Below are 27,181 nucleotides of genomic sequence, written 5' to 3' on the forward strand. Positions count from 1 at the left end.
CACATGGCATATGACATTGCGTTTTAATATGTGGGATGTGATGTATTAGTAGATTGTGAAATTGGTTTTGGGAGTTTCAGCAAGAGCTTTATCAAGAGTGACATAAAGGGAAGGCTATCTGAATACACTGTGTATGGTAAGAAAAGGAGAGTCTGTGGGACCTGTCTTAGCGTACGCATGCCGTATGTGTCTAGAGAGTATATTTCTTCCTGAGTTGCAATACAAATTTGGAAGTTACTGGCACAAAGTGTATATTCCTCTCCACCCCTCAATAATAGGGAATGAGCCCACGCCTCATACGTGCTAGGCAAGCGTTCTTCCACTGAGGTACATCTCCAGTCTTGAGAAGCATGTATTTTTAATGAACGCAATAACGTGAGTATTCATTCTGGAACAAAGGAAAACACTGACATTTTTCTATCACTAACAATCAGATCTTTTCTTTTATATTCATAGAAATGATAGTCTAGCTTTACGTGTGGTATTAAGGGTATTCAAACCATTAAAAAGAAGTTTTCTACCTATTTTTTTGAGACTCATTAGAGAATCAGCCTCTGTTGACATTCTCTTCCACAAGTGGACTGTTGTTCCTCTTAGACTTGTCTACCAGAGACAACAGCAAATCCGAAGACTCCTAATCTTCAGCTTACTATTCTCCAAGGGTGGCTTATCCCCACGGCCAAGGTGTGACAATCCCCCTATATGACACATAGATTTATAACAAAACAGTCTTTCATTTGAAAGAGATGAAGAAAAATAATCAGTCTACAAAAAACTCACCCCATCCACACACACCCTCCTTCTTAAAGCCCTTTAGAAATGCATGAAATCTCTTGCCCACATCATCATGTTGTAGGCAGAAGGAAAATCACCAACTTAATTAATTGTGCTTTGTGAGGTTCATGTCAATGTTGTGGGGTGGGAGAGGCAAAGGAGGAAACACACGGACATTAGTCTGGAGGGGGGAGGTCACTGCTAACATTTTGTAGCTGTTGGGGGACACTTGGAGGAACCCCACACTGCACTGAACACTTGGAAATCACAATCACCCCACTCTTGAGCCTGCTGCCCTCTGCACTCACCGAGGGCCGAGTCCTGGAGCACAGCTGTCCGTGGGATTTGGGATGGAATACACAAATATGTGACTTCCCTTTTCTCTGGTTACACTGCTGGCTATTTAAAGGGAATACTCATTTCTAATGGAAGGGGCTTCCCATGGAAAGTAAGCAGAGAGACTCCAGGAGGGAAGGAAGGCCCCAAGGGTCCCAGAATACCAATGATATGTACTTGATACCGTTTGTTGAGCACGCACTCTGAGTGCTAAGTCAGGAGCTGGACACAGAGAAGTTTTCCTAAGTGGTTGAGACCAGAGACCGTAACTGCATAGCTAAGGTGGACTCAGGAAACAACGCAAGCACAGAGGAGGAGCGCCACCCTTGACGGGGAGCTCATGAAGAGCAACAGATGCTTTTCAAAGCTGTGATGTTCGATTTGAGCTACAGGGAAGATGTAAGGGTACCGACCTCTGGGAAAGCAAGGCCAGAGCACAATATCCTCTCAGGACGTTGCAATGGAGGCAAAACAGTATGAGGACATCAAATGTGGAAACAGCAGTTTCTTGGTTTTTAGCTCAGCCAGCGGTTCTTGACCTTCCTCATGCCACGACCCCTTAATACAGTTCTTCATGCTGTGGAGACTCCCAGGCCATAAAATTATTTCTGTTGCTACTTCATAACTGTAATGTTATGAATTGTAATGTAAATATCTAGTATGTAAAATCTCTGAGGGGACCCCTGTGAAAGGGCTGTTGGACCCCAAGGGGACATGACCCACTGGTTGAGAACTACTGATCTAAGCATTGCGTATGCTCAGGCTGCCAAAGGCAGCCAGAGATTGCTGCAATGCTCAGTGAGGTAGGAACGAACCCAGCAAGGCTTGAGAGGTCAGGGTCACTGTAGTTTCCATATGTAATTTAAGTGGGAACACATACCAAGCTGGGATTACCCCACTACTAAGGCACAGCCGAAGTCCGAGGACTGAGTGGGAGGTGTGGTCTAACTGGTGCATTGTCCAGCATGCCTGAGACCCTGAGTTCAGTTCTCAGCACTACATAAACTGAGCATAGTGGCGAATGCCTGTGATCCAAGCACTCAGGAGGTCGAGTCAGGGGAATGAAAAGTTCAAAGTCATCTAAGGTTACCCAGGCTGGCCCGGAAGGTAGGAGGTACTGTCTCAACCCTCCCCTGACCAAAACTAACCAAAAAAAACCCAAGCAAGAAAAAAAACACCAGGCCGATTAATCTAGCTAATATAAAAGACTGTTCAATAAAGTTTGCTACATCAAAAGAAATATTCAGAACTCTTCATTGATATTTTATTTATAGCTATGCTCATTTTCAAAGTTCATGTCCCCTTTAATTCCTACTTCTTAATGCCAGTTTGGTGCTTGTAAACCTTTATCCTTGAGTTGAGGCTTCATGGTAAGTGATAGGCTGTTCTCCATATAATCACCACCCGGCCTATTCTTAATGGTTGTAGGATCCACTGTGTTAGTTTTTCATTAATTTTCCGAATAGCATGTATTAGTTGTATAAGACAATAGGTTTCATTATGGCATTTTTCTAAGTATAGCTGTTTATCACGTAGTTTGACCAGAAGAGATTTGTACTTCTGGGTCTCGCTTATTTCCTTTAACATGGTGGTCTACGGTTCCCACCATTCTTCCTTCAAATGACACGATCTTATCCTTTATGGCTGAATAATACTCCCTTCGCAGCCCTATCACAGACAGCATAGCCGCTTCCTTTACATATGCCATGCAGACAATTCTCAGGGTTTCCTCAAGAAAATGCTGTTCCCATAAAGCTCCTTTCCTATCTTGAGGTAAACTCTAAAGCTTACGATGATTAGGCCACATGGAATGCACGTTTTCACAAGTGTTCCTATGACCTTCTGATGCCCAGGTGAAAGGTCGCCAGAGGGACTGGTACTTACTGTCTTGCTCCACGTGAGGCCTGTGGTGTGATGCTCTTTGATGTAGGCCTGAAGCTCGCTCCAGATGTTGAGGTAGGATTTCACCCAATCCACGTGGCGAAGATCACTTTTGTTATAAAAGAGTGGATGAGAGCGGCATTAGGACAGAAAACACAGTTTTACACCCAGTGATCTGGAGACGAGTTGAGAGCAATTGCCCTCTAGCCAGAAGAGGACACTGAGAAGGCGGGTAGCCCCAAGCGCTCTGCAGGGAGGCAGGAGGATGGCCATTGCTCTCAGCTTCAGGGATGGACAGCGACACAGAGAGAGGACCTGGCCACATGGAGCTGACACATAGGAAGGGTGCCATTCCTAGTGGAGGTGGCTACGGAGAGCAGAACCTTCCTTCTGAGTTCCTTCCCATACAAGATAAAGGACAGCATGCTTCTAGGAGTGGGAACGGTAGAAAAAAGACAAATGGGAACTAAGGCATTCAGTTGGTTTTCTAATAATTCAGGAGTTACTTGGCTTCAGAAGTGTGATTGACTAGAGACGTCTACTCACTACGAATGTGGAGGAAGTTGGTATTATAAGAGAAATGTTTTCTTCTTAGCAGGCAAGATGCCATACTTTTAAAGGGACTCTCATTGGATATCTTAATTGGATGCTCTTGACAGTGCGAGCTTTGTGGAGCTTGATCAGATTTTGTTTTATCGAACGAAGAGCAAGTTGAAAGCTTGCCTTAATAGGGCTGGCTAGCACATGGGGCTGAGAGAGCCGTTAGAATAGGCAAGTGGGTGCACTTCTTTCATAAAAGAATTATTATTAATTCCTTAAGAAATTCATGTTTTAATCATATCATCACCCTTTGTTGTGTTTCCCCGGGCAGTTCCTGCCCCTGTGACTTTTTGAAGGAAGTAGTAGTCAGCAAATAAGAAAACACTGGGTTTAGAGTTGGCAAAAACTTGATGATCTACTTCAGTCACTAATCTGAAGATAGCCATAGAAGGGAACCTCTTGAAAACATATTGTTTTCCTTGAAATGTTCTGAGCGTCAGCAGCATGTCTACCTACAGTCCACTTGATAAGCCATACCACGAGGGAAAGTGAGCAGGGAGCCGATCATGGTTTGGATTGGATGGGACAGGTCCCTCACAGAGTCCTGTGAGGACTGGGTCTGAAGGCCTTGTCATTGTTTTGGGAGGCTGCACAACCTTTTAGAGGTGGAGCCTTCTTATAGGAGATTGGTCACTGTAGGGTGGGCCTTCCAGTCTACAGCCTATCCCCATTTCCTCTTCCATCTCTGCCTCCTGACCGGCCCAGAGGTGAGCAACTGCTCACTGCTTCAGCTGTGGCCATGTTTTCCCAGCTATGATGGTCTGGATTTCCCAAACCCCGAGCTATAATGAATCTCTTCGGTCAGGAGTTGTGATATCAACGAGGAAGCAGCTAGTGTAAGAACTGGAATCTTGGTCACTCTTCAAACTCTGCTCTTTCCTTTTACAGTTTGAGATTTGTTGGCTCTATGGCTGGGATCTGCCTCATTAGTGTCTTGTTCTACAGGGTTTTGCGGGGCTTTGAGTAAGTGCTCTGGACCCAGAAAACACTGTGCACAGCAGCTGTAAGAAGGAGAGACTTACTTCAATGTAAATCAGCACCCGTGTTTACCTACATGCTCTGCCTATGCAGAGTGTCTCCTCTGTGTGTATGCCCTATATAACACACAGACATGGCAATGTACACACACTAGAGGTATTGGATTACACATTTGACATGGTTTCTACTGAAGATTTTAGCAACCAATGGGGATCAAATCTGTCTAGGTAGGAATAATTTGCATGATAAATTCTGACAACCAAAGAAGACCAAATCTATATATGTAAATATGTTTCTCACTTAACCATCGCAGTATTATTTTGACTTAAAGAAAATTATAGGAACAACTATAGGGTTAACCGCATGGTGTCTTTTATCTGAAGTTAGTCTCTAGGAGATTAGTTGAACAGAACCCAGACACATGGAAGCTGAGAAACCTCCCTCTACTTTTATTGGGTCTGGAAATTGGGAAGTTACACCTTGGCAAAGCCAAGGCAAGTGACTTGCTCTGGTCACATAGAAAAAGGAGGCAGAATTCCACTCTAAAAAAAAATGCAAATTTTGAATGGGTACCATCTTGGCCAACGGGTAGAACCAAGGGTAGTTATTGGTATGTGCTATACATGTTTTTATATTCTGTGTAAAATGTATCTTCTGGCTTTGATGTTCAGATCCACATTAGTAAGATAACCAAGGTAATGATAATCTAGAGAATTCAGGTCCTCTGACTTCCTCCCATCTGAACAGTCAGGAATAAAGAAGAGATGTCCCCAGGAGGCCCCATACATGGTGACTGATGACTTCTGCTGGCTCCACTTAGGAGCTGGGATGGGGAGCTATTCGAGTCCAGAGTCAGACAGTGGAAGACCACTCTCTTATTTTTATCTCAATTCCTTCGTTAGTCATCTAGCCAGCTGTGAGCCCATGGAGGGGGAGGACTCTTGTGACAACCGGTAAATAGGTTCAGAGACATTTTTCCTAGCTATCTTCTCCACCTGGTCTATCCCCATTTGAGTGTGTTCTCCTTCTAACCTCAACGCCTCCTCTCTAGGGTCCATTATCCGGATACCAGATCTCTCCATGCCGGTTCTCCAGACAACCCCCCTTGGTTCACCTGTCCTTTCCACAGCTGTTGACTGTTGTTCAGACAACAGCTGTCTGCCCCCCAGATCCTATTTCAGTTAGGTTCAATCTGGGTTTGACCCCCTTTTGCCTGGTCTCATCCACCTTGGTTCTGGACTTCCCCATTCCTTCTATGTAGCCACTCACTATGGCCACTTTGATCAGTGGAAATTTCCACTGGGCTTGGGGGCACATGCCTGTAATTCTAGCACTTGGGTGGCCAAGACAGGAGAACAAACCTGGGTTTGAGGCCAGCTCAGAATACATCAAGAGACTCTTTCAAAGCATGAAAAAAAAGTTTTATCACATAGGCTCATTCTTTAAGTACAGATATCCATAATGTGGTGTCATGTGGTCAAGTGGGGGCAGGTTCTTCACTGAAAGAGAATGGAGGTAGATACAGATATAGATAAATAGATATAGATAGATTGGGTATGCCATTCAGGAATCTGACATCCCTCTCCTTGTGGCTTTTTCTACACAACTAGAATTTTAAAATGTAGTTTTTGGTTTGTTTTTCAAGAAAATGTTTCTTTGTGTAGCCCTGGCTATCCTGGAGCTCGCTTTGTAGACCAGGCTGGCCTCGAACTCACAGAGATCCACCTGTCTCTGCCTCCCGAGTGCTGGGATTCGAGGCCTGTGCTACCATGCCTGGCTAAAATGTATTTTTTTTTTTAAGATTAAAAAAAATTGTCTGAGAGTCTCCGGATTTTGCAAGAAAAAATGGAGATATGTTTGGAATGCTTGCTTTGTTTTTGTGGAAACAAACAAAGGGAGCTCAGAAAAACATCTGTTAAGCATGAAAGAAATGAAAAAAATTAAAATGTATGTTTATATGTGTGTCCCCCTGTGTGGGTATGTGCAAGTGCTTGTAGGTGCTTGCAGGGGCCACATGTGGCTGTTAGGCCCCCTAGAGTCGAAGCTGTGAACTGCACAATACAACCAAACTGGTCCCCTGGAAGAGCAGCAACTGCTGCTAACTCCAGCAATTCCCAGTCCCTTATTTTGTTTCCTTATTACACTTATTCATTTAATGTGTGCGTGTTGGTATGCACTCGAAGGTGTGCATGCGGGGGTCATAGGACACCTGTGGGAGCTGATTCTCTCTGTGAGTTGCCGGAACTGAAATCAGGTCAAAGTGTGGCAGCAAGAAGCTGGCTAAGTCCTCTCGCCAGCCTACTCATTTTTTGAAGACACGGTCTCATGTGACCGAGGCACATCTCACATTTGCTATGTAGCAAAGATGACCCTGAATTCCTAATCCTTCTGCTTCTGCCTTCCAAGAGCTGGATCACAGGCTCGAAGCTCTAGTCTGGGATTTCAATCTCAAGGTTACTCAGTGTTCCAACGCAGAGACAAGGACAGGGACTGGTGATTAAACATACTAGGTTTTAGGAGCAAATGTCTGACAAGCAGTCCACTGAGAAGACAGCCAGTAAAGGAAGGTACATACCTGTGTTTGTAGTCCTTCAGAACCCTGTTAGTGTAAAAGGTGGCAGCATCGTTCATCTCCTTGACATAAGGGCCAGGTTTGGGGGACTGAGAAAACAGGACCATCACCCAAGCATAGAAGAAAAAAAACAGGATAAGAAAGACAATACCTCCAAGAAGCAGAAGAAAAGCAACGGAACAATGGGGGAAGAGTTGGAAGCAAAACATTGTATACTGTAAAGGCTCGAGGAACCTTCCCCATCTCAGAGTAGGAAGCGCTGGGCTTTCACAGGCTAAGAGAAAGCTGACACATTCAGCTTGGAAGGAGCCCTCCTTCCGTGCACCAGACTACAGACCGAGGAACCTGAAGGTGGCCCCCGAGGTCCCCAAAAATGTCATGAGGTGGAGGGTGAGGGTGGCATTTTTTCCAGACTCACCACAGCTATCCACCCCAGGGCGGGGATGCTCTCGCTGACGGCGGAGAGGTGGTTGAACATGCTGCTCCCTCTGTTTCTCTCTCGGAAAGTCTGGATTTCTTGAATCTTCTCCGATATGGGTTTCAGAAGGACAGCCACCTCATTCTGTAGGCAAATGTTGGGTTGGTTACTGTGGGCAGACAGAACCCTCTGTGCACACTGGCCTGAGAGGACACCTCCTAGGTCAGAAGAGGGTGGTTTTCTTTATTATATTAATGAAACATTTTTCCTTCCCTAAGTCTTTTCCTTTCTCTCGTCCCCACTTTCTTGCATTTATCCATCCATTCTCTGCCTCCCTCTCTCCTTTTCTTTCTTGGCAGTATTAGGGACCAACTGTAAATCCCTGTGGCTTGCTAGGCAAGCACTCCAGCAGTGAGCTCAGCCTCAACCCCTCTGTTATGTTGAAACAGAACAGTCTTCTGTACGCCTGGGTACTACTGATGTGGGTTCAACTAACTGTGGGCAGAAAATGCGACAGCAAACAGCTTGGGTGACAGGAAGACATGGATCCAAACAAGAGCAGCATCAGCAACAACAAAGCTGGACATAGTGGCTCTTTCTTGTAACCCAAGCACTTGGGAGGCGGAGGCAGGAGTATTGCTTCGAATCTGAGACCAGCCTGGGCTAGAGGGTAAAATCCTGTTCTCACTATCACCTAGAAAAGACCATCATGATTTAATGATTGATCATATTTTATGATCTCAGCCTGATTTGACTTTCTACATGGTCCTCAGCCACACATGGTCACACTCACTTCTGATTAATTCAACAAACGATTCCTCTAGTTATATTAAAATGATTTCCAAAACTATGTGAGCAGAGTGACAAGGTACCACAGGGGCGAGATCCCCACCGCACCATGGCTGCTTTCAACCCCTCACGGGTGACTTGAGTGTTCTCAGCTGCCTCCAGGCGCTGAGGAGCCAGATACCAAGGCGGGGTCTGTGCACGCAGCACATGCACACCAAGGAAGCAGCCAAGGCCCTGCTTCTCAGGAGCAGCTCGGGGGCTGTCGGCAGGATTGTACACAGTCTTGTTTGCAGGAGGGAAAATGAAAAAGCTCCCCACAACTCCTTCATTTTTAAAAACCAGCACTTCAGAGCGACGCTTCCCAACCTCGACTACAAACTGGAGCCATCTGTCGTCTCTCCCCAACAAATACGAATTTACCTGGGCTTGGGAAAGCCTGGGCGGGAGTGAGAGGAGCGGGAAATCTCCCTAGGTGATCACAAGCATTGTGTCACACACCCAAGGACAGTCCTTTGGGACAGGAGCAGTAGATCACAGGGCAAGAAATCATGCTTGCCACAGCAGCTTCTAGGATCTGCTCCTGACTATAAACCCCTTGCTATGTCTTCCTCTAGACAAAGGGGCTTTGGAATTAGAAAGATCTTGGTTCAAATCTCTCCTCTGCCACTTACTATCCATGGGGCTTTGAGCAAATCACTTCAGCTGATCTTTGGTTCCATCTGGCACAAATAAAAGATAACAACCCCTATAGCCTCTAGGTTATAGGAGGTACTATATTTTAAATCTCTGGCCCCATGGTGATACACAATAATCTCAAGTGACAGTTACGGCAGCCGTGTAATAGCTCACGTCAGAGTAGCAGGGATGTTTCTTGTTGCTGTGACGAGATACTTCACAAGAAGCAACAAGGGAGGAAGGGTCCCTGAAAGTTCCTATGTAGACAGACTAGCCTCCAACTCACAGAAATTCTCCTGCCTCCGCCTCCTGAGGACTGGGACTGCAGGTGTGTACCACCCCACCAAGTCTGGAATTTTAACCTTTAAGGAGCAAATATTTCTCTCTTGGAACTTTTTCTCAGTTCAGATTCAATTACTGGCTCAAGGGAGTGATGCTCGCTTCCCCAGAGGCCGGCATCTTCAGCAGTGACACGCATGGAAAAACCTCCTGCTTGCCTCTCAGTCCTTGGCTAAACCCTAGTATGTTTGATGCAATGACATCTTTGAGAAAGTCCAGGATATCTAAACTGCTGGTGGGACCTGGCCTCTTGCCCCAAAGAAGAGAAAGAACCAGAAACTGTGTATTTACAATGCTGGAGAGATTTATTGAGACCAACTTTGTTTATCTCTAAATCCCAAGAACAAACTGAAGTCTGAGGAGATGCATAATTCTGGGATATATTTTATATTGGTTATCTGATGAGAGCATCGTAAATATCGAGAGAGTTTCCTTTTTGCCTTAATTTGGCAATTGTCTGAAGAATTTTCATCAGTCACGAAATGTCAAGAGAAGAAAGAACAACTCCTATTCCTACCAATGCTAACAAACATTCTCGCCTCCATTCTGTGCCAGTAGATTCGTTTGTGCTATAAACTGGTTTATCTCCTCCAGTTCACCCTGAACTTTTGTAGCTGGACTAAAGAATACCAGAGTGAATGTGATTTCCATCAAAGCTTAGCATGCAGACGTCAGCAGAAAGGCGGGGTGGGGGGACCTTAGACATCCTCTACCTGCTTAGCAGGCATCTGTTGGAACACTCAACAAACACGGCTTGAACTGCATCAACGTTAGTTAAGCTTTCAAAAGTGCTTCCCACTAAAGAGATTGTGTGCACGTGTGTGTGTGTGTTGATAAATCGAACCAGAGTCTTGCACAAACTAGGCAAGCTGTCTACCACGTAACCCAAAGCTCACCAGTTCTGGCGAGTGTAGCAGCTGCTTTGTCCCAGAGGCCCTGGTTTGGGCTTTGTGAGTGTTGCGATCACGGGCCACCATTAAGCCTGCTCAGGTTTTGATGAGGGTTCTGGGGATCTGAGCTGTGCTGCTTATCCTTGCCTGGCAAGTTGCCAAGTGCCTTCTCCACTGAGCCAACTTCTGAGCCCGGCGGCGTCCTGGTTTCTCCGGTATTTATTTTCTTAGAGTACAATGGAGGTGGTCTCAAGACACAGCTCCAGGGGCTGGAGAGATGCTAGCTCAGTCGGTGAAGTGCTTGCTGCACAAGCTTGAGGACACGGGTTCGGATCTCCGGCGTCCACATTTTTAACAAAGCTGTGTGCGGCTGCACCTGCCTATAATTGCAGTTCTGGGAGGGTGGACGTGAGAGAGGGCGGTGGGATGGCAATCAGTGAGCTACAGGTCCAGTGAGAGACCTCGCCTCAAAATATAAGTAATTGAGGAAGAGCTCTTCACACACACACACACACACACACACACACACACACACACACACACGAATTCACACAAAATACACAGCTGGTTTATTCTGGAATGGCTTCAAATTCCCTCCAAAACAAAACTATCAAAAACTGTATTTCCTGCGGGCTTCTGTTTTCTAAGACAATTTCCCGAAAGGAAATAAGTTTCAAGCCATGAAGACGAGCCCCCAAATCTTTTCTGTCCCAGGTGTCTGTGGAGCAGACACATGGTCCTACGGCAAGGGAAGAGGCCGGTGAGCAAGGTGGTGTTTTCAGCCACCGTTTCCAAGGCTGGCCTAGCTGGCTGAGCTTGGGAGACGACCTCAGAGCTGTGTTTTGAAGGCCCTAGCAACTCCTCTGAGCTCTGCTATCAGCTCCATCTCAGTTCAGCTTCAGAAGGAACTGGATTGTTTTGCAGAAAGTAAAATGGAAAGGTTCTTTATCAGTGAGCTTTGGAGAAACTACCCAAAAAGGCAAGCTGAATCTCTCAGGCAGTTCTGTAGGAGATGCAACAAACTGGACCTTGAGCTTAAAGATGGGCACAGAATAGCAAGGAACCCAGGGAGTTATTTCTAGAGCCAAGGGTTCTTAAAAAAATAAAAAACCAAAAACTTAAATTGCATTTTTATTTGCTAATTTTGTGTGCACCAGTGTGCACTTCAAGGGACAGTTTGCGGGAGTCAGTTCTCTCTTTCCACCATGTGGGCTCTGGAGACGAAACTGGGGCCATCAGGCACAGCGGCAGGCCCTTTCCCTCGGAACCACTGTACCAGCCTTTGGAACACAAGGTTCTTCTAAAGATAATTTATTTATTTTATTTTTAGTGTATGTATGTGTAGCTATGTGAGCTCATGTGCCTCACATACGTGTAGGATTCTGCATGGGAGAAGAGGGCACTGGATTCCCTGCAACTAGAGCTACAAACAGTCATGGGTCACCATGTGGGTGCTGGGAATCGAACCCAGGCTGTCTGGAAGAACAGTCAGTGCTCTTAACCCCTAAACTCTCTCTCTAGACCCTGGAACTCATTGCTCTTTTATAGTTTTATGTCAAATAGAAAATGGTTAAGTCATTTTTATAAAAAGTTTTTTTCTGATTATGAAATTAATATTTGCTCATTGGAATCAATGGAAAATATAGATGGGAAATACAAGTAAATATGTAATAATCTAGTTCCACCATGGAGATTTATGTAGGTGGGAATATTATAAGTGTGTTCAAAAATTTCCAATACTGGCTATTCAGTCTGGTAGGATTTCTCGGCTCAGAGAATGGCTCCACAGCCATGCACACATGGGCATCACCAACTGCATTTAGTGCGTTATAAAAACCAAAGGAATGGACTTGGGAAGTGGATGTGCTGGAAAAATATGGGGGTGGAGTTGAAGGAGTAAAACAGTCAATAAATATATTTCATTGTGTCCATGCATGCAATTCTCAAGAATAAAGAAAAAAAAATTTCTAAAGATTGTAAGAACCAGCAGAGATCAGGGAGTCTACTGTGAGACTGTCCTGGTGACATCAGATTCTACACCCAAAAAGTCTCCCCAACATGACCACACACCATCCAAACGTGAGCTGAATAAGGATGACATAATTGAGCATGGAAACTGGACAAGGAAAAGCCCAGGAGGCCTCAACTCACCACACACACACACAGACACACACATACCCCCCCAAACCAACCACATACCCCCAAACCCTAACAACTAAAAAAAACCCCAAAAAACACACACATGCATACATGCACACAACAAACACACAAATACACACACAAACGTAAAAACCCTAACAACTAAAGAAATAAAACAGTAAACTTTGGACTCCTTTCTTCTTTAGATGAAGTCTCACTCTGTGTCTCAAACTGGCCAAAAGTTACTTGGTAGCCCAGGCTGGCCTCAACTTGCTGTAATCCTCCTGCCTCAGTTTCACAAGTGTTGGGATTCTAACCACCAAGCCTGGTTTAAACCTTGCGTATGTGTGTGCATATGTTTATGTGTGTATGTCTGTGGATACATGTGTGCACACGGATTCATGTCTGTATGCACGGATTCACGTGGTGTGTGTGTTTGCACGTGGGAGGTGAGAGGCCAATCTGTGGGCCCACTCACCTTTGTTTTGTTGAGACAGGCTCTCCCATTGGCTGGGAGCTTGCTGAGTAGGAGAGGATTGTTGCCCAACCAGTGAACCTCAGGGATGCTCCTGTGTAGTAATAGGGGCGGCGGGGCTGCGTTCCTAGCACCCCGGCCGCCTGCTCGGCTAGCTTATGCCCCGAAATAACAACACACAAACTGTATTCTTTTAGACACTGCTTGGCCCTTTAGCTCTAGCCCTTACTGGCTAATTCTGATATCCCAATCAACCCATCTCTAATAATCTGTGAGCACGGGTCTTACCGGGAAGATTCTAGCCCACGTCCATCCTGGGTCGGAGCTTCATTGCGTGTGTCTGCCTGGGATCTGGGAGCATGGTGTCTCTCTGAGGCGTCTGCTCCCGAGAGGAGAGCTGTGGAGTCTGAGCTCACTTCCTCTTCCTCCCAGCGTTCTGTTCTGTTTACTGCTCCCACCTATCTTCTAACCAATGAGGGCCAAGCAGTTTCTTTTTATTTAACCAATGACCTTCCTCCATCACTCCTGTTTCTGCCCCCCAGCACTGGAATTTCAAGCAGGTGCTACCATGCCCAGCTTTTCCACAGAGGTTCTGGGGATTAACCAAACTCAGGTCCTCATGCTGTGAGCAAGCCTTTCATCCACAGAGCTATCTCCCCAAACCCACAGACCTTTTAGTGATTGGATCCTGCTGTATTTAAACCTCTGGGAAATTTATAGCAAGCAATATTTCTTAGCAAACCACAGTCTCAAATATCAACCATTATTACTTTGGCTTTTGCTAATATTTAGTTCTTATTTTTTTTGAGTTCCACAACTGTACACAGTGTCATAATTGCTGTCATTATATTGAACAATAACACATTTCTTAGAATTTTAAAAACACAGGTTAAATAAATACCTTGTTGTAGGATCGCTAAACAAGGGAACTAAGGGTGCGATCCAGTTCATGGAGCTCAGCTAGCACTGGTCACACTCCTGGGTTCCATTCCCAGCGCTGCATAAACAGGTGTGGTGGTCTTAACACTGGGTAGGCTGAGGTAAAACCGCAAGTTCAAAGTTGCCCTCAGCTACATGGTTGGAGGCCAGCCTGGGCTATATGACATAAATAGCAAAACCAAACCAAACCACTGAAGGTTCCCAGAGACTTACATTCCCTAAGGATCATTCTTTAGGAATACAACCTAGTAAGAATTTCCCACAAGGGCAGTTGCTGCAAGCTGCCAAGAGGTTGGGTCTGCCCACCCTTCTGACACACAGTTCCTTAACATTCCCTTTTTCTCCTTCTTTCCTCTTTCTTTCGGATGCTGGCCTACGGCTGAGGACGAGTGCTCAGGTCCTCTGGCTTCTTCCCTCTTCTCCAGTGGTCCCCTCCCTGCCACGTGGCTGAGCTCCTTGTTGAAGAACTTAAATGGCATGCCTCCCCGCTTTCCTTCTCCCTTCTCTCTTTGCTGGTAGCCAACAAGATTTAGTTTTCCTGCTCTGTGGTTGGCATTCTTTTCAACTCTATTAAGACTGTCTTGTGGCTTCTCTTTGAAAAAACAGCTAAGACTTAAAGATTTAAATTTGGTGACTTAGTTCTGGGGGGTGAACTGCTATATGTAGTTACACTGTCAACATCCTGATGCCTGGAGAGAATTTTTTAGTTTTTAAAAAGATGTAATAAAAGAAAAAAAATTTATGTGTTTGTGTGTGTGAGTGCCTACATGGGTTTATGTGCATGTATCATGTGTGTTCGGCTGGAGGGTGTTGGATCCTCTGGAACTTGTTGTTGCTGAGACTTGAACCCAGGTCATCTGTGAAAGTGGTAAGCACTCTTAGCTGCTGAACCATATCTCCAGCCCTTGAGAGAAGCATGTAACGCCTACACTCTTGTACCTATTTTTTCCATGAAAAGCTTTAATGGCATATTACACTTACAAGTAGATTTTATTTTAGTAATGGCCTTTGCTTTCGCTTGTAAAGCAACTTTCTCAGCTGTCAAAAATAAAAAGCATAGAAAGCCACAATGACAGGGTCAAGTGATGACATCCCTCGCTGGCTTTTGATGAAGAACACCTGGAAATGAGGGGTCAGGAGCAGCGACAAAGCACTAGACAGATAAGACCTTCGGGCAGGCACTGAAGTTTGATGTCAGCTTGTTCCATTTTTCTTACAAGAGTTGAACTTTAGTTACAAATTGGGAATTTTCCATGTAAAGCATTTTTTATGAAAAATGTTCTGCAATTTCTCAGCCAACTTTCTGAGGCTTTGGTGGCTCATGACTGTCACCTCAGTGCTTAGAAGACAGAGGCAGGAAGATCAGATGGTAAAGGCTAGCCTTAGCTACACGGTCAGTTCAAGGCCAGCCTTAGCTACATGGTGAGTGCAAAGCCAGTCTAGGCAACAAGAGACCCTGACTCAACAAAACTAAGCAGCTGAACAAGAATAAATGGAACCAAACAGATCTATTGATATTACACATGCGCCGGGATATTTTCCAAGTGGTGACCAGACACTTTTCAGATGAGCAGGTGTGTGACAGAAGTAGCCAAGTTCAATGGCTATGCAAATATTAAACACAGTGACGCACAGTGGTTTTGGTCCTCACCATAGCTCCTGAGTCTTGAAGCAACAGTGAGGGACAGTGGTCCATCAACACACACACCATACACACCCCCAACGTAGACGTGGCTGCGTATAGTTCTATCAGAATATGTACGGTTCATATGAAAGTAGAATCCTAGGGCTATCAGATCATGGCTGTTCTGGTAGGCACAGAGACTATAGAGGTTACGTGAAGGTGACATGTCTTTCCCATGGCTGCACCCATGTGCTGGCTCATAAGAACAAAGGGCACACATGGAATCCGATGTCTCTTTCTTACATCAGGACTTGACACAACAGGCTCCTGGCGAAGGCTGGGTTCATGACAGGGACATGGAATGGAGAGATTATCTGGGATCCAAGAAGGAAGCAGGGAGTCTGTACTGAGCAATGACAGGGACATTCAGATCGAGTGACGAGAAGACACAGAAGGAGGAAATGAAGCTGAAAATGAAGACCTAACCTGGTTACCCACCACCCACCTAAATGAAGAGACAGGGAGGCTGAGAACTCTCAGCCTCCATTTCATTATTCTTTCAATTACTGGACTGCTCGAGCTGAGAGAACACCAACTGCCACGCTACCTGGGACGCACGTACCATCTGGCTGCTGATGGTGATGGATTTTGTAATCACCTACACGTCTACTTTGAGGTTGGGCACACTGAGAGGCACGAGGGCTTTCCATGGGCTTTGCCAATTGTCTCTGGGTTTGCAAACTGGAGAGAAAGGCTAAAGCATTTTCAGCCCACCAGTTCTCTAAAGCCAAAGGCCACCGGTGTACAGCAATCACAAATGAGTTCATTGAAGAAGGAAGAATACAAAGACTTCTGACAGGCATCTAGTATTTTATTTTGCCAACATCCTATGGATGCTAGCTAGCTGCATCCGTGCCACATGGTGATCGCTTGCCCACCCATTGTCTCTGCTTTCTGATGATACATCTCAGCTTCAACTACCCAAGGCCCCATCTGGAAGCTTCTGGCACAATCACATCTGTCTCCAAGGAGTCATTTTCTCTCCCCGGATTAAGTGGCTGTGATGAAAACATGGGCAGATCTCTTCTCAGGGTCTCATGCAGAATGCAGTTGAGATCACCTCAAGTTGTAGCAACTCAAGCAATGCAAGGAATTTTAGCAATGTCTTGGGAGTCCTAAAACACCCCGAAGAACACTCCTGCATTGCTGGTGGGAGTGCAAGCTGGTACAACCCCCTTTGGATATCAGTAGGTTAATTTCTCAGAAAATTAGAAAATAACCTTCCTCGAGACCCAGCAATACCACTTTTGGGTATATACTCAAAGGATGCTCTATTGTACCACAAGGACATGTGCTCAACTATGTTCATAGCAGCATTGTTTGTCATAGCCAGAACCTGGAAACAACCTAAATGCTCCTTGACTGAAGAATGGATAAGAAAAATATGGTACATTTACACAATGGAATACTACACAGCAAAAAAAAAAATGACAGCTTGAATTTTGCAGGAAAATAGATGGAGCTAGAAAACATTATATTGAGTGAAGTAACCCAGACCCAGAAAGACAATTATCATATGTACTCACTCATAAGTGGTTTTAAAACATAAAGCAAAGAAAACCAGCCTACAAATGACAATCCCAGAGAACCTAGATGACAATGAGGACCCTAAGAGAGACATACATGGCTCTAATCTACACGAGAAGTAGAAAAAAACCAAGATCTCCTGAGTAAATTGGGAGCATTGGGAGCATGGGGACCAGGGGAGAGAGTTAAAGGGGAGGGGAGAGGAAAGGGGGTAGTAGAGAAAAATGTATAGCTCAATAAATCAATAAAAAAATTTAAAAAAGAAAAGAAAAAAACACCCCAAAAGGCTAGATCAACCATTATCTTCCCATCAGACCCTAGTGCCAACCATCCTTAATCGGAATCCACTTTCACTCTGAAGAATAGGGCAATCATTACAGGGTTCCATTGTTTTCCTTTAGGGTAGAAAGCCAGCCTTAACATGAACACAAACAGGGCATCCTGGTCCACTGAGTCAGGAGAAGGGATGCTGGGTACGGCCTCTCTCTCTTGACTCTCAGTTCACCTCAGGTGGGGCTGCTAAGGCCCATCCTTTACCTCACTTGATTCTTAACCGTCTTTGCCCATGGATCTGAACTCCTCCTCCTGCCCTCCAGTGTTCTACAGACCACATTTTTACGGAACACATCCACAGGAGGCTTGTGGGTGGCTGAAGAGCCAGAGAGATCTGTCGGTTGCTCACCCCGTTTTCGCTCATCCGCCTCCTCTCTGGTATTTTCTGTCATTACCATGGAGATGCTCTTAAGGGCATTTAATGGGGTTAAAGAAGCCTTCCTCCCTGCCAACCCCCCGCAAGAGTGGCTGTAGGGTTATTTTTCTAAATTGTTGTGTTTTTACCACACACATGCAAAAATAGTTTCAGTAATTTTTTACTCAACATTAATCGGAACTTATTTTTTAAAGACCCACCAATTCCAAATATCTACCTATTTTTCCATTTGGCACGTAGGATACATTTTAATAGTTTTATATGAAATTACAGTGACTGAAGTGGCTGCATGCACACAGTTTTCAATTATTTTTGGTTGACATCTATCTCATTCTTTGGGGACTGTTTTCAAGAGCTGTCATCATCTGGGAATAAGGGTGTAGCCTTTTTCTTTGTTTTTCGATTCTGTCCTTTACTTCCGTCTCTGCTGTCATTATTTGGTGAGACCTTCTCGCGCCCACGTCTAACCACCCCCGCCAATGGCAGGGTCACAATTTCCTCTCTCATCTCCTATGTCCTTTCTTGCTGCCCGTCCTTGTGTGTGCCACGGTCAATCAAGAAGAAGCAGCGCCATACAACTGCTGCATTCTTGGTACCTACAGAGCAAACCGACAGCCAATGGCTGTAGACTTAGTTTCCACGTCTGGGGCTGAGAAGCTGTCACGGTTCATTTTAACGATCACCTTGATGAGATCTAGAATCACGGGAGACAGGTCTCTGGGCGTGCCTGTGGGGACTGTCTTCCTTAGGTTAGCTGAGGTACAAAGGCCTGCCTACTGGGGTGGTACCATTCCCTAGGATGGGATCTCCAACTGTACAGAAAGGAGAAAGCGAGGTGAGCATCTCAGTTTCGTGACTTCCTGTGGGTGCAATGTGACCAGCTGCTTTAAGCCCTGCTGCTGTGACCTCTTTGCTGGAATAGCCCGTAGCCACCACCCGGGAGCCAGAAAAAACTCTCCATCTCTTAAGTTGTTTTACCACCGCAAAGGAAAAGGAATAAAGAAATTCCCCTTGGCAATAGCCAAGAAGACCTATCTAATTCAAATCCTGTGCTTTTTCTTGGTTTAAGGTTATTTTATTCCATAGATCACATGACTCCAAATCTCTTTTTAGTTCTCTTCACTCTGCCCACCCCCCTGTGTGTGTGTGTCTGTGTGTGTGTGTTTGGTTTCGTGTACACAGAGAGGCCAGAAGTTGATGCCCATCTTCCTAAGTTGAGCTCCACCTTGTATCTTGACACAGAGCCCATCACTGAACCCAGAACCCACATATTCAGCAAGCCTGGCTGGTCAGTGACCTACAGAAATCTGTCTGCCTCCATCTTCTCACTGCTGGGATCACAGACCTGGGTCACTGCTCCTAGTATTAGGTAGGTGGGTGCTGGGAGTGCAAACCCTGGTCCTCATGCTTATAGAGCAGGCAAGTGATAAATTGAGTCCTCTCTCCAGCTCTCTTTGAAAGTTTTTATAGCATATAAATGATGCATAAGATGGGTCTCACTATGACATTAGAAATCTACATGCATCTTTATGTATATATGATGTACTTTGATCATATTCCTTCTCTGTCACCGTTTCTTGTCCCCCACCCCTTCCTGCCATTCTCCTTGATCTTACCAAATAATGAACTCTGTTTTAATTAACTTTAACTGTCACCCTGACATAGTTTAGAGTTACCGGAGAAGGGAGTCTCAACTGAGGGACTGCCCAGATCACACTGGTCGTGGGGCATATCTATGAGGGATCATCTTTATTGTTAATTGATGTGGACCCAGCCCACTGTCATCCTCACCATTCCCTGGGAAAGTTGTCTTAGATAGTATAAGAAAGCCAGCTCTTGCTAAACATGGGCCTGTGGTTAAGACAGGAAAGAGCATTTGCCACGAATTTTTGGTAAAGTTTCTGCCATGACATTCCTCAATGATGGATTATAACCTAGAAATGTGAGCCAAATAAACTGTTTCCAGCCCTAAATTGCTTTTGGTTAGAATTTTTTTTTTTAATCATAGCAACAGAATGAAACTGTACAGACTCCCTGATCAGTACTGCAGACTGCTTGGTTTTGTCCACCCACACACCTCTAAGGAGTTTGTCTCTTCACTACTCAGTAAGTAGACAGGGTGCCCTGCGTGTGAGGCCTGGGCCCAGTCAAATTGACACCCAAAATTAACCATCACAGAGAGAGACCGACAAAGAGCCACGGTCATAATAACTCAATTATATACAACATGTTAGATGTTAAAAGTCACTGGGTGTGGGGATAAGTAGTTCAGTTTACAAATATTCATGGGATGGGATGGGGAATGGGTTAGCTCAGTGGGCAGAGTGCTTGCCTAGCAAGCATTGGGCCCATGGGTCCTACTCTCAGCATGGCATGAACTGGGTGTAATGGTGCTGAAATTCCAGAACTTGGGAGGTGGAGGCAGGAGGATCAAAAGTTCAAGGTCATTCTCAGTTACTTAATGAATTAGAAGGCAATGTGGGCTACATGGGAAGGAGAGGAAGGGAGCAAAAGGGAGAAGAGGAAGAGAAAAGAAGAGCAAGGGAGGGAGATGGTGGGAGGGAGGAGAGGGAGATGGGGGGGGATCCAGTGGCTTGCAACAGGATGGACTTCAGACACCTAAATAACTCACGTGGAATTGACTATGTGGGTGCCTGTGGGAAGAGCTTCCGGTCAGAGGAAACAGCCACCGTGAAGGAGCTAAGGCTGGCAATTGTCTCCTGTGTTCTAGAAATAGCAAGCAACTAGTGTGGCTGGCATGAAACAGTGGGGGAAAGTGGCGGCGGGGGAACGTGAGGTCCGGGAAGACAAGGCGAACAGCAGAAGCATATCTCTGGACTGTTGAAAGGAGTCTGGCTTGCATCCCAAACAGAAGGGAATTGGTACAGTTTTCAGCGCAATGACAGGGATGACTTTCTTTCCCAAGAACTAGACTGTGGGGGAAAAGGGTAGCAGGAAGATCATCTCAGAGACCACCGCAATTCCTGGGGTTGGAGTGAGCATTGTGGAGAGGGGAGAAGCGGGGTCCAGGTTGGATATAGTATCTGAGTAAATGCGCAGTGGAGAGTGACTCATCTCGCTGACAGAGCAACCAGGAGAGGCTGTCACCATTGGCCAAGAAGGGGGAATGGCAGGAGGACCAGGTTTGAGCAGAAGGATAAGGAGAGCAGACTTAGACACACTGCCTACCTTCAACTGTCATCATATTTGACAAAATACTGGGATGCCTCGTGGACCAGTCAAGTTGAGGTGCAAAGTTCAACATTGCCAAGGAGCGATACATAGTAAATAAATTCGTCAATTGGCATGTTAGATGTTAGAACACGGAGGCACAAGTCACCAGTGTCATTTGCAATAAATGTCACTATCTGCTGTGTCCCCTCCATCTCATTTTCGCCTGACAATCTTCTAGTCCTTGCTAGCATTACTTTCTTTTTATGTTTTTATATCTCCTTTTTAATTGTTTGAGACTATACCTCCACTGCTTTCCCCTCCCAACTTAGCATGCCCATTGAGGGAAAACAAAACCCTACAGAGTCCATTTAGTGTTGTGCACGGGTGTAGGACCATTCACAGGAGCCTGGACAGTCACCCAAGAGCCACATTCCTGAGGAAAACTAACTCTTTCTCCCCGACAGCCATCAGCTGCCAATAGCTGCTCAGCCTGCAACGGGGACTCCATGAGTCCATGCTCACTCAGTCTGGGCCGGTGTCTTGGCTGACTTGATCCTGTGCAGGTTCCGTGTGTGCAGTCCCGGCATCCGTGAGCTCATGTGTGCCACGGGGCTGTCACGTCAGGCAAACCCCGCTTTGCTGTAGATCTTTCCTTCCCTGCTCCTACAATCCACCCTCACTCCTGTGATGATCACTGAGCCTGCTGGGGGAAGGGAGGTGGTACAGATGCCCTGCTTAGAGCTGGACACCCTGAAGTCACTTATTCTCTCATTGTTGACCAGTTGTGGGTCTCAGTGTTAACCACCATCTTCACACAGAGAAGCTTCTCTGATGATGGACTTTGCTTGGGCACATCTGGAATTTTCAACTCACTACACTCGAGGCATAAACTGTTCTATGCGCCTTCCTCCCGTCAACAGAGTTCTTGCGTGATTCAGGACAGCACATCAACGTATGAGTTGTCCAGCGTTCAGTACATCTCAGCTCCACTCTGGTCTAATAGACATATAAGCGGGCTATGTGGTCAGTGTAATTCAGTTCTAATTCAGGATGCCGCAGTGTATAAACTTCCTGTTCCTCACATGCAAGGATGGTACTCTTGGGCACTATCCATCATGGGTAGGCTCGGTGACACTTCTCTCTTGGATGTGGACTGTGTTCAGTCACCCCCGCTGGCCAGCAGCAGAGCTTTGAGAGATCGATTGCCTGAGTTTATGGGTACAGTGTGTGGCTGGCGGTGAATTTATTTTTATTAAATTCCCAGGTCGGTTATTCATTATCTCCCGAAACTAGCAGGCTTATACAGAGATAAATCTTTAAACTTGGCTTGAGCGGTACTTTATTTTAACTACTTGAGGCAATGGACAGAGGTACAGTATTTAAGACGGTTGGCTCGTTGAGCCAGCCATGTTATGAGCAGCAGTTTGGGACACAGCTTACGTTTTTATAGTAAACACAGTGTCCTGTAGCAGATGACAGAATGGATGGATGAATGAACAGAATGCTGATGTGATACATTAAAACAAAGCTTCTAGAAAGTCAGATACGATCTAGGGAGCAGAAATACACCCAATGTAGAAAATTGGGCAAAGAAGCTTCTTTTCGCAGGATATGGTGATTAGCACAGACTCATGATGGTGCAGAGACCAAGAGACTGTCGTGTGCTCAACTCTAAATGGGGCATGCCAATGCTTGGTCACAGCCAACCAGGAAGCTGTGACTTAGCCTCAGACTTGCAGTTACACCCCAGTCACAGAAAATGATGCAGCTCAAGACAGGACAGGCAGCGGCAGGTGTGTTGGCAGCTCGGGGTGTAGCACCATAGAGCTTGTTCTGCATGCCCTGCCACTCTCACCTCAGTCACTGAGTTTGGGTCATGATTCTGAGATAATTCTATGCATATGGCAGAAGGGACATGCAGCAGCAGGGCTCCGTGCTCCTCACCCTCTTCTCTGGACCTCCAGAGCTACGGTCAGAGGCCAAGAGCGCTAACTCATCATGCAAACTGCAACAGAACTAAGGCAAATTGGGGTTATCTAGAGATGTGGCAATGCAGTCAACACTGCTTCCCCACAGAAAGGCAAAGTCTTAGAGTCTGTTGGTTTCACTGTTTTCGAGCAGGGGAAACTGAGGCTTAGGCAGAGTTATCATTTCCCTTTCCCTCTCTCCCTCCTCCTCTTTCTCTCATCTTCTTTTTTTCTTTCCATCTCTTGGGATCAAATCCAGGGTCTTGCCTATGCTAGGCACAGGCTCTATTGCTGACCTACATCCCAGCTTGACATTTCATTTTAAAGATTAATTGTAGCTTGTAATATGCATATTTTCCTTAAACAGGGCATAAGACTCATTGAAGCATTATGAATAGCCACATTAACCGCAATGCCCATATTCCTGGCTCTGAGTTCCACACAGAAGAAGGTGACAGCCTTGTAAAGGAACAGTCACCATGGTGCTCTTTGGTTGAGCCACAGAAAGTGGGGGGATAAGGACACTGGTCTAGAGAGAGGGACAGATGGGACAACTCAAAGGGGTAACAAGTGTTCATTCTTTGAGGATGAGAGGAAGTCTGAAGGAAAAAGGTTTCCAGGCTGAGAGGATTGTAGACACTTTCTACAGATTAAGAACTCCTTGAGGTTAAGGTCAGCCTGGTCTACAGAGAAAGTTCCAGGGCTGGCTCCAAAGCTACAGAGAAATCCTGTCTCGGAAAAACAAAACAAAACAAAAAAGAGACCCTTGAGGGCCTTCTGAGGATGAGGCTGTTAAGCCAGACAGAGATGTGATCTTGGGGATCCCTGTTGTGCCATAAAGTAATATGGAGTCACTGAGGAGCCCTGTGTGGGTTGGTTAGAAGTTTAGGGTAACTAACCGAGCAGGAAGGGAACATTTACTGACAGCCCCAAGTCAGAGGCAAAGACCAGTCAAGGAGGTTTGACTGAGGAAGGCAATGGCAAGGGTAAGGGGGAGAAGGGACAGATTTGGGAGCATCTAAGGGACAAGGGACAGAGATCCCTGTATACATAACAAAGCTGGATTCTGTTTCTTTTCTGCTGTCTTCAGCATATAGTAAGCAATTCCAAGCACATACACAAATGAGCAACACAAAGTGAATTCAGCAGGTAATACATATGCATAAGTACAGGGGTGTGTGTGTGTGTGTGTGTGTGTGTGTGTGTGCGCGCGCGCGCGCGTGTGCGTGCGTGCATGTGTATGTGTGTGTGAACCACAGTAACTAAAGAAGAACAGGTCAATAATTTGATAGGGAGTTGGGGGAACCTGGGAGAAGTTGGGAGGGGGAAAGGCATGGATGGACATGATGCAAATACTCTTGTATGATATTCTTGAAATAAATTTAAATAAAAAAAAAGAGATTACGAAAAAAGAATGGGGGTGGGGTGGGAGCTGGAGAGATGATTCAGCAGTTAGGAGTGCTTGGTAAGCCACAATAAGGGCTAGAGTTCAGGGTCCTCCACCCAGGCATCTGGTCCATGCCTGTAACCCTAGTCCTAAGGGGCCTTGAGATGGAAGAAGCTCCGGCATTTGCTGGCTTTCAGCCTATCAGAGAAAATGTGAGCCCCAGGTCCAGGGAGAGACCCTGCCTAAAGAAGCAGACAGAGAGGGGAACAAGAAGACACCTGGGGTCTTTTTCTGCTCTCCATGTTTGCACAGGTGAACACAGACCTATACTCACGTGTATGCAGACATACACACATAAGTCAATCTAGAAGATGCACGAATATTATAACACATAAGAATGAAATACTGGGCTAATGCCCATAGCATGGTAGAGGGAGCCAGGGGAGTATTCCAAGGCGCCCTGTTTGGAGGTTGCTACCAAACGTTGCAGCTGCCATCTGCTAAGGAAATCAAAGGAATCTGCTGGCTCCAGAAGCTGAAGAGAGGTGGTGTGCATGCCCAGCAGCAGTGACCATGAGACCGCAAAGCATGCTGGGAAGTCCACAGAAGTGTAATGCAGTTTTGGGGGGCACCTTTCCTCAACCTTTTCCTATTTTCAAATATATATACCATCATGCATTGTCTTCATTCAGCCCCCTCTCCCACTCCCCTCCCTTAATCCCCTGACTTCTCCTTTCTCCCTTCCCCTCAGATAGTTCCCTCTTCTGCTGTGTGTGCGTGCGTGTGTGTGTGTGTGTGTGTGTGTGTATACACAGGAAGAGGCATATGCAAGTGTGTGTATATGTGTCTGTGATCATTTGTTGGTTAGAGACTGACACAGGCTGTCTTAGCCATTCCCTGCCTTATTTATTCAATTTTATATGTGTATGTATGTACAGTGTAGGTGTGTGCATGTTTCCATATGTGGGGACATGTAAGGGAAGCATCTGTACATGTATGAAGACCAGAAGTCTGGGTATAGATCAGGAGTAGTGTAGCAAAAAAAAAAAAAAAAAAAGAAGTGGCTGCAAAAGTTTACAATCCCACTACTATGAGATAATGCTCTTGTATACTGTAAAGATTTGTCACTTGTATTAGTTTAACAAAATGCTACCTGGTCAGTAGCCAGGCAGGAAGTATAGATGGGACAACCAGCCTAAGAGAATTCTGAGAAGAGGAAAGGCAGAGAATCAGTCACCAGCCAGGCACAGAGGAAGCAAGAGGAGAATGCTTCACTGAGAAAAAGTACCAAGCGGTGTGGCTAAACATAGAAAAGAATTATGGGTTAATTTAAATTGTAAGAGCTAGTTAGTAATAAGCTTGAGCAATAGACCAAACAGCTTATAATTAATATAAGCCTCTGTGTGTTTCTTTGGGACCGAAAGGCTGCGGGACTGGGTGGGACAGAAACTTGAGCATCTACACCCACCAGCAGTGAATAAGGCTTACATTTTACCTGCTCTTAATGAGAATGGTGGTCAGTTAGGCCTTTGGGTTATGGGTGAGAGGAAAGACATCCTTGGTCTCTCAGATATCAGGCAACGGTTTTTAATTGCTTGGTATGGAACACGTGAGTATTTTTATGATGTCTTTCATCATACTTAAATCTAAAATTTTTATCTATGCTTCTTTCCTGAACATATTCAAATTGAACTTAAATTAGGAGTCCACTGGAGCTTAAATTACAACGTCTGGGAGTTTCACGTCCTGTTCTTTTGTAAGATTCTTCTGGCTTCTTGGCTTTCAGAATACACTTGGCTACAAACTTAGGAACTGTGCATGAGGGATTTTGAAGTTTTAGAACTTGAGTGCCAAGAGTCCAGTCACTCACATATTCCCAGCAGCAGTGAATGAAGCTTCTCTTTCCCTACTCCCTTCCCTCTGGGGACGATATGGTAGCCTGAACCACAGGAGCACCAAGTTGGCCTTACCTCTCTCCTCCTCCCCTCCCTTTTTAGATGCTGCCTGAGACAGGAAGGCTCGTGGCAGGCTCTGCTTTCTGACGATGCAGGGAAACAGCACCAATGCTGGCTGGCACTGCAATGCTCATTTTAAAATGACTTTCCTGATAATTACTAATCCTTTCATTATCAATGAGCCCTTCTCCACGGACAGTGGAAAGCATCTCAGAGCAATAGGGGGTTTACAGAAGGGCAAGATGAGTGGGTGGGAGGTAGGCATACATATCACAGCAAAGGGTGCCACCCTGGGTGCTGGGAGGGTGAGGCTCATTCACCATGTCCACTGGGTCCCTGGCCTGGCCCAACACTGGTTCTCAAACCCAGGTTTCTTGGGATGGTGTGTCGCTTAGTGTTAGTGACTTTTCTCATCATTGTGACCAAATACCTGGGAAGAAATAATGTAATGAAGGAAGAAGCTATTTTGGCCCCATTTTGAGGAAACACAGCTCCTCCCAGGCAGGGAAGGCATGGCCACAAGAGGGCAAGAAAACTGGTGAACTGGTTCATGGTCAGGACACTGAGAGGACAGGAGAAGGGGAGTAGGGCTGAGATATAAAGTCTCAAGCCCATCCCACAGTGATTCACTTACCCCAGCAAAGCTCCACCTCTTAAAGTTCCACGATATACCAAAACAGAATCACCAACGTGTTCTATTGGGGACCTTTCATATTCCAACCACCGCTGCACCAAAACTGGCTGGGGAAAGTGGGTGGCGTCAGTAACCAGACGCCTGGGTTCTGGTTTAGAAGAAGCCCAGTGGATCTGTCGGTCTCTGGGCACATTCTGTAATTGAACATCTGCGGATGCTGATCTCCCCATCTGTCTGTGGAGTGTAACATTACTACCTAGCATGATGCTGTGGAAATGAACTTACAGGTGGTAAGAGAATTAGGAGATCTCTGCATTTAAAAGTTCCTCATCAAAAAAG

General features: G+C 45.6%; 1 protein-coding gene across 3 annotated transcripts in view; it reads right to left on the minus strand.

Annotated features, from left to right (window-relative positions):
- LOC121443245 (adenylyl cyclase-associated protein 2) overlaps positions 1-27,181 on the minus strand; it is a 141,533-nt gene that overhangs the window by 35,240 nt on the left and 79,112 nt on the right. For all 3 annotated transcript variants that reach the window (XM_041644927.1, XM_041644928.1, XM_041644929.1), the window contains 3 exons: positions 7,560-7,703; positions 7,145-7,230; positions 2,995-3,100 (listed from right to left, as the gene is read on the minus strand). In XM_041644927.1, coding sequence (XP_041500861.1) covers positions 2,995-3,100; positions 7,145-7,230; positions 7,560-7,703 — 336 coding nt within the window. The remainder of the gene's footprint in view (positions 1-2,994; positions 3,101-7,144; positions 7,231-7,559; positions 7,704-27,181) is intronic.

Source organism: Microtus oregoni, unplaced genomic scaffold (assembly GCF_018167655.1).
Source record: "Microtus oregoni isolate MIOR12 unplaced genomic scaffold, Mior012 000103F_ref0000194, whole genome shotgun sequence".
NCBI lineage: Eukaryota > Metazoa > Chordata > Mammalia > Rodentia > Cricetidae > Microtus > Microtus oregoni.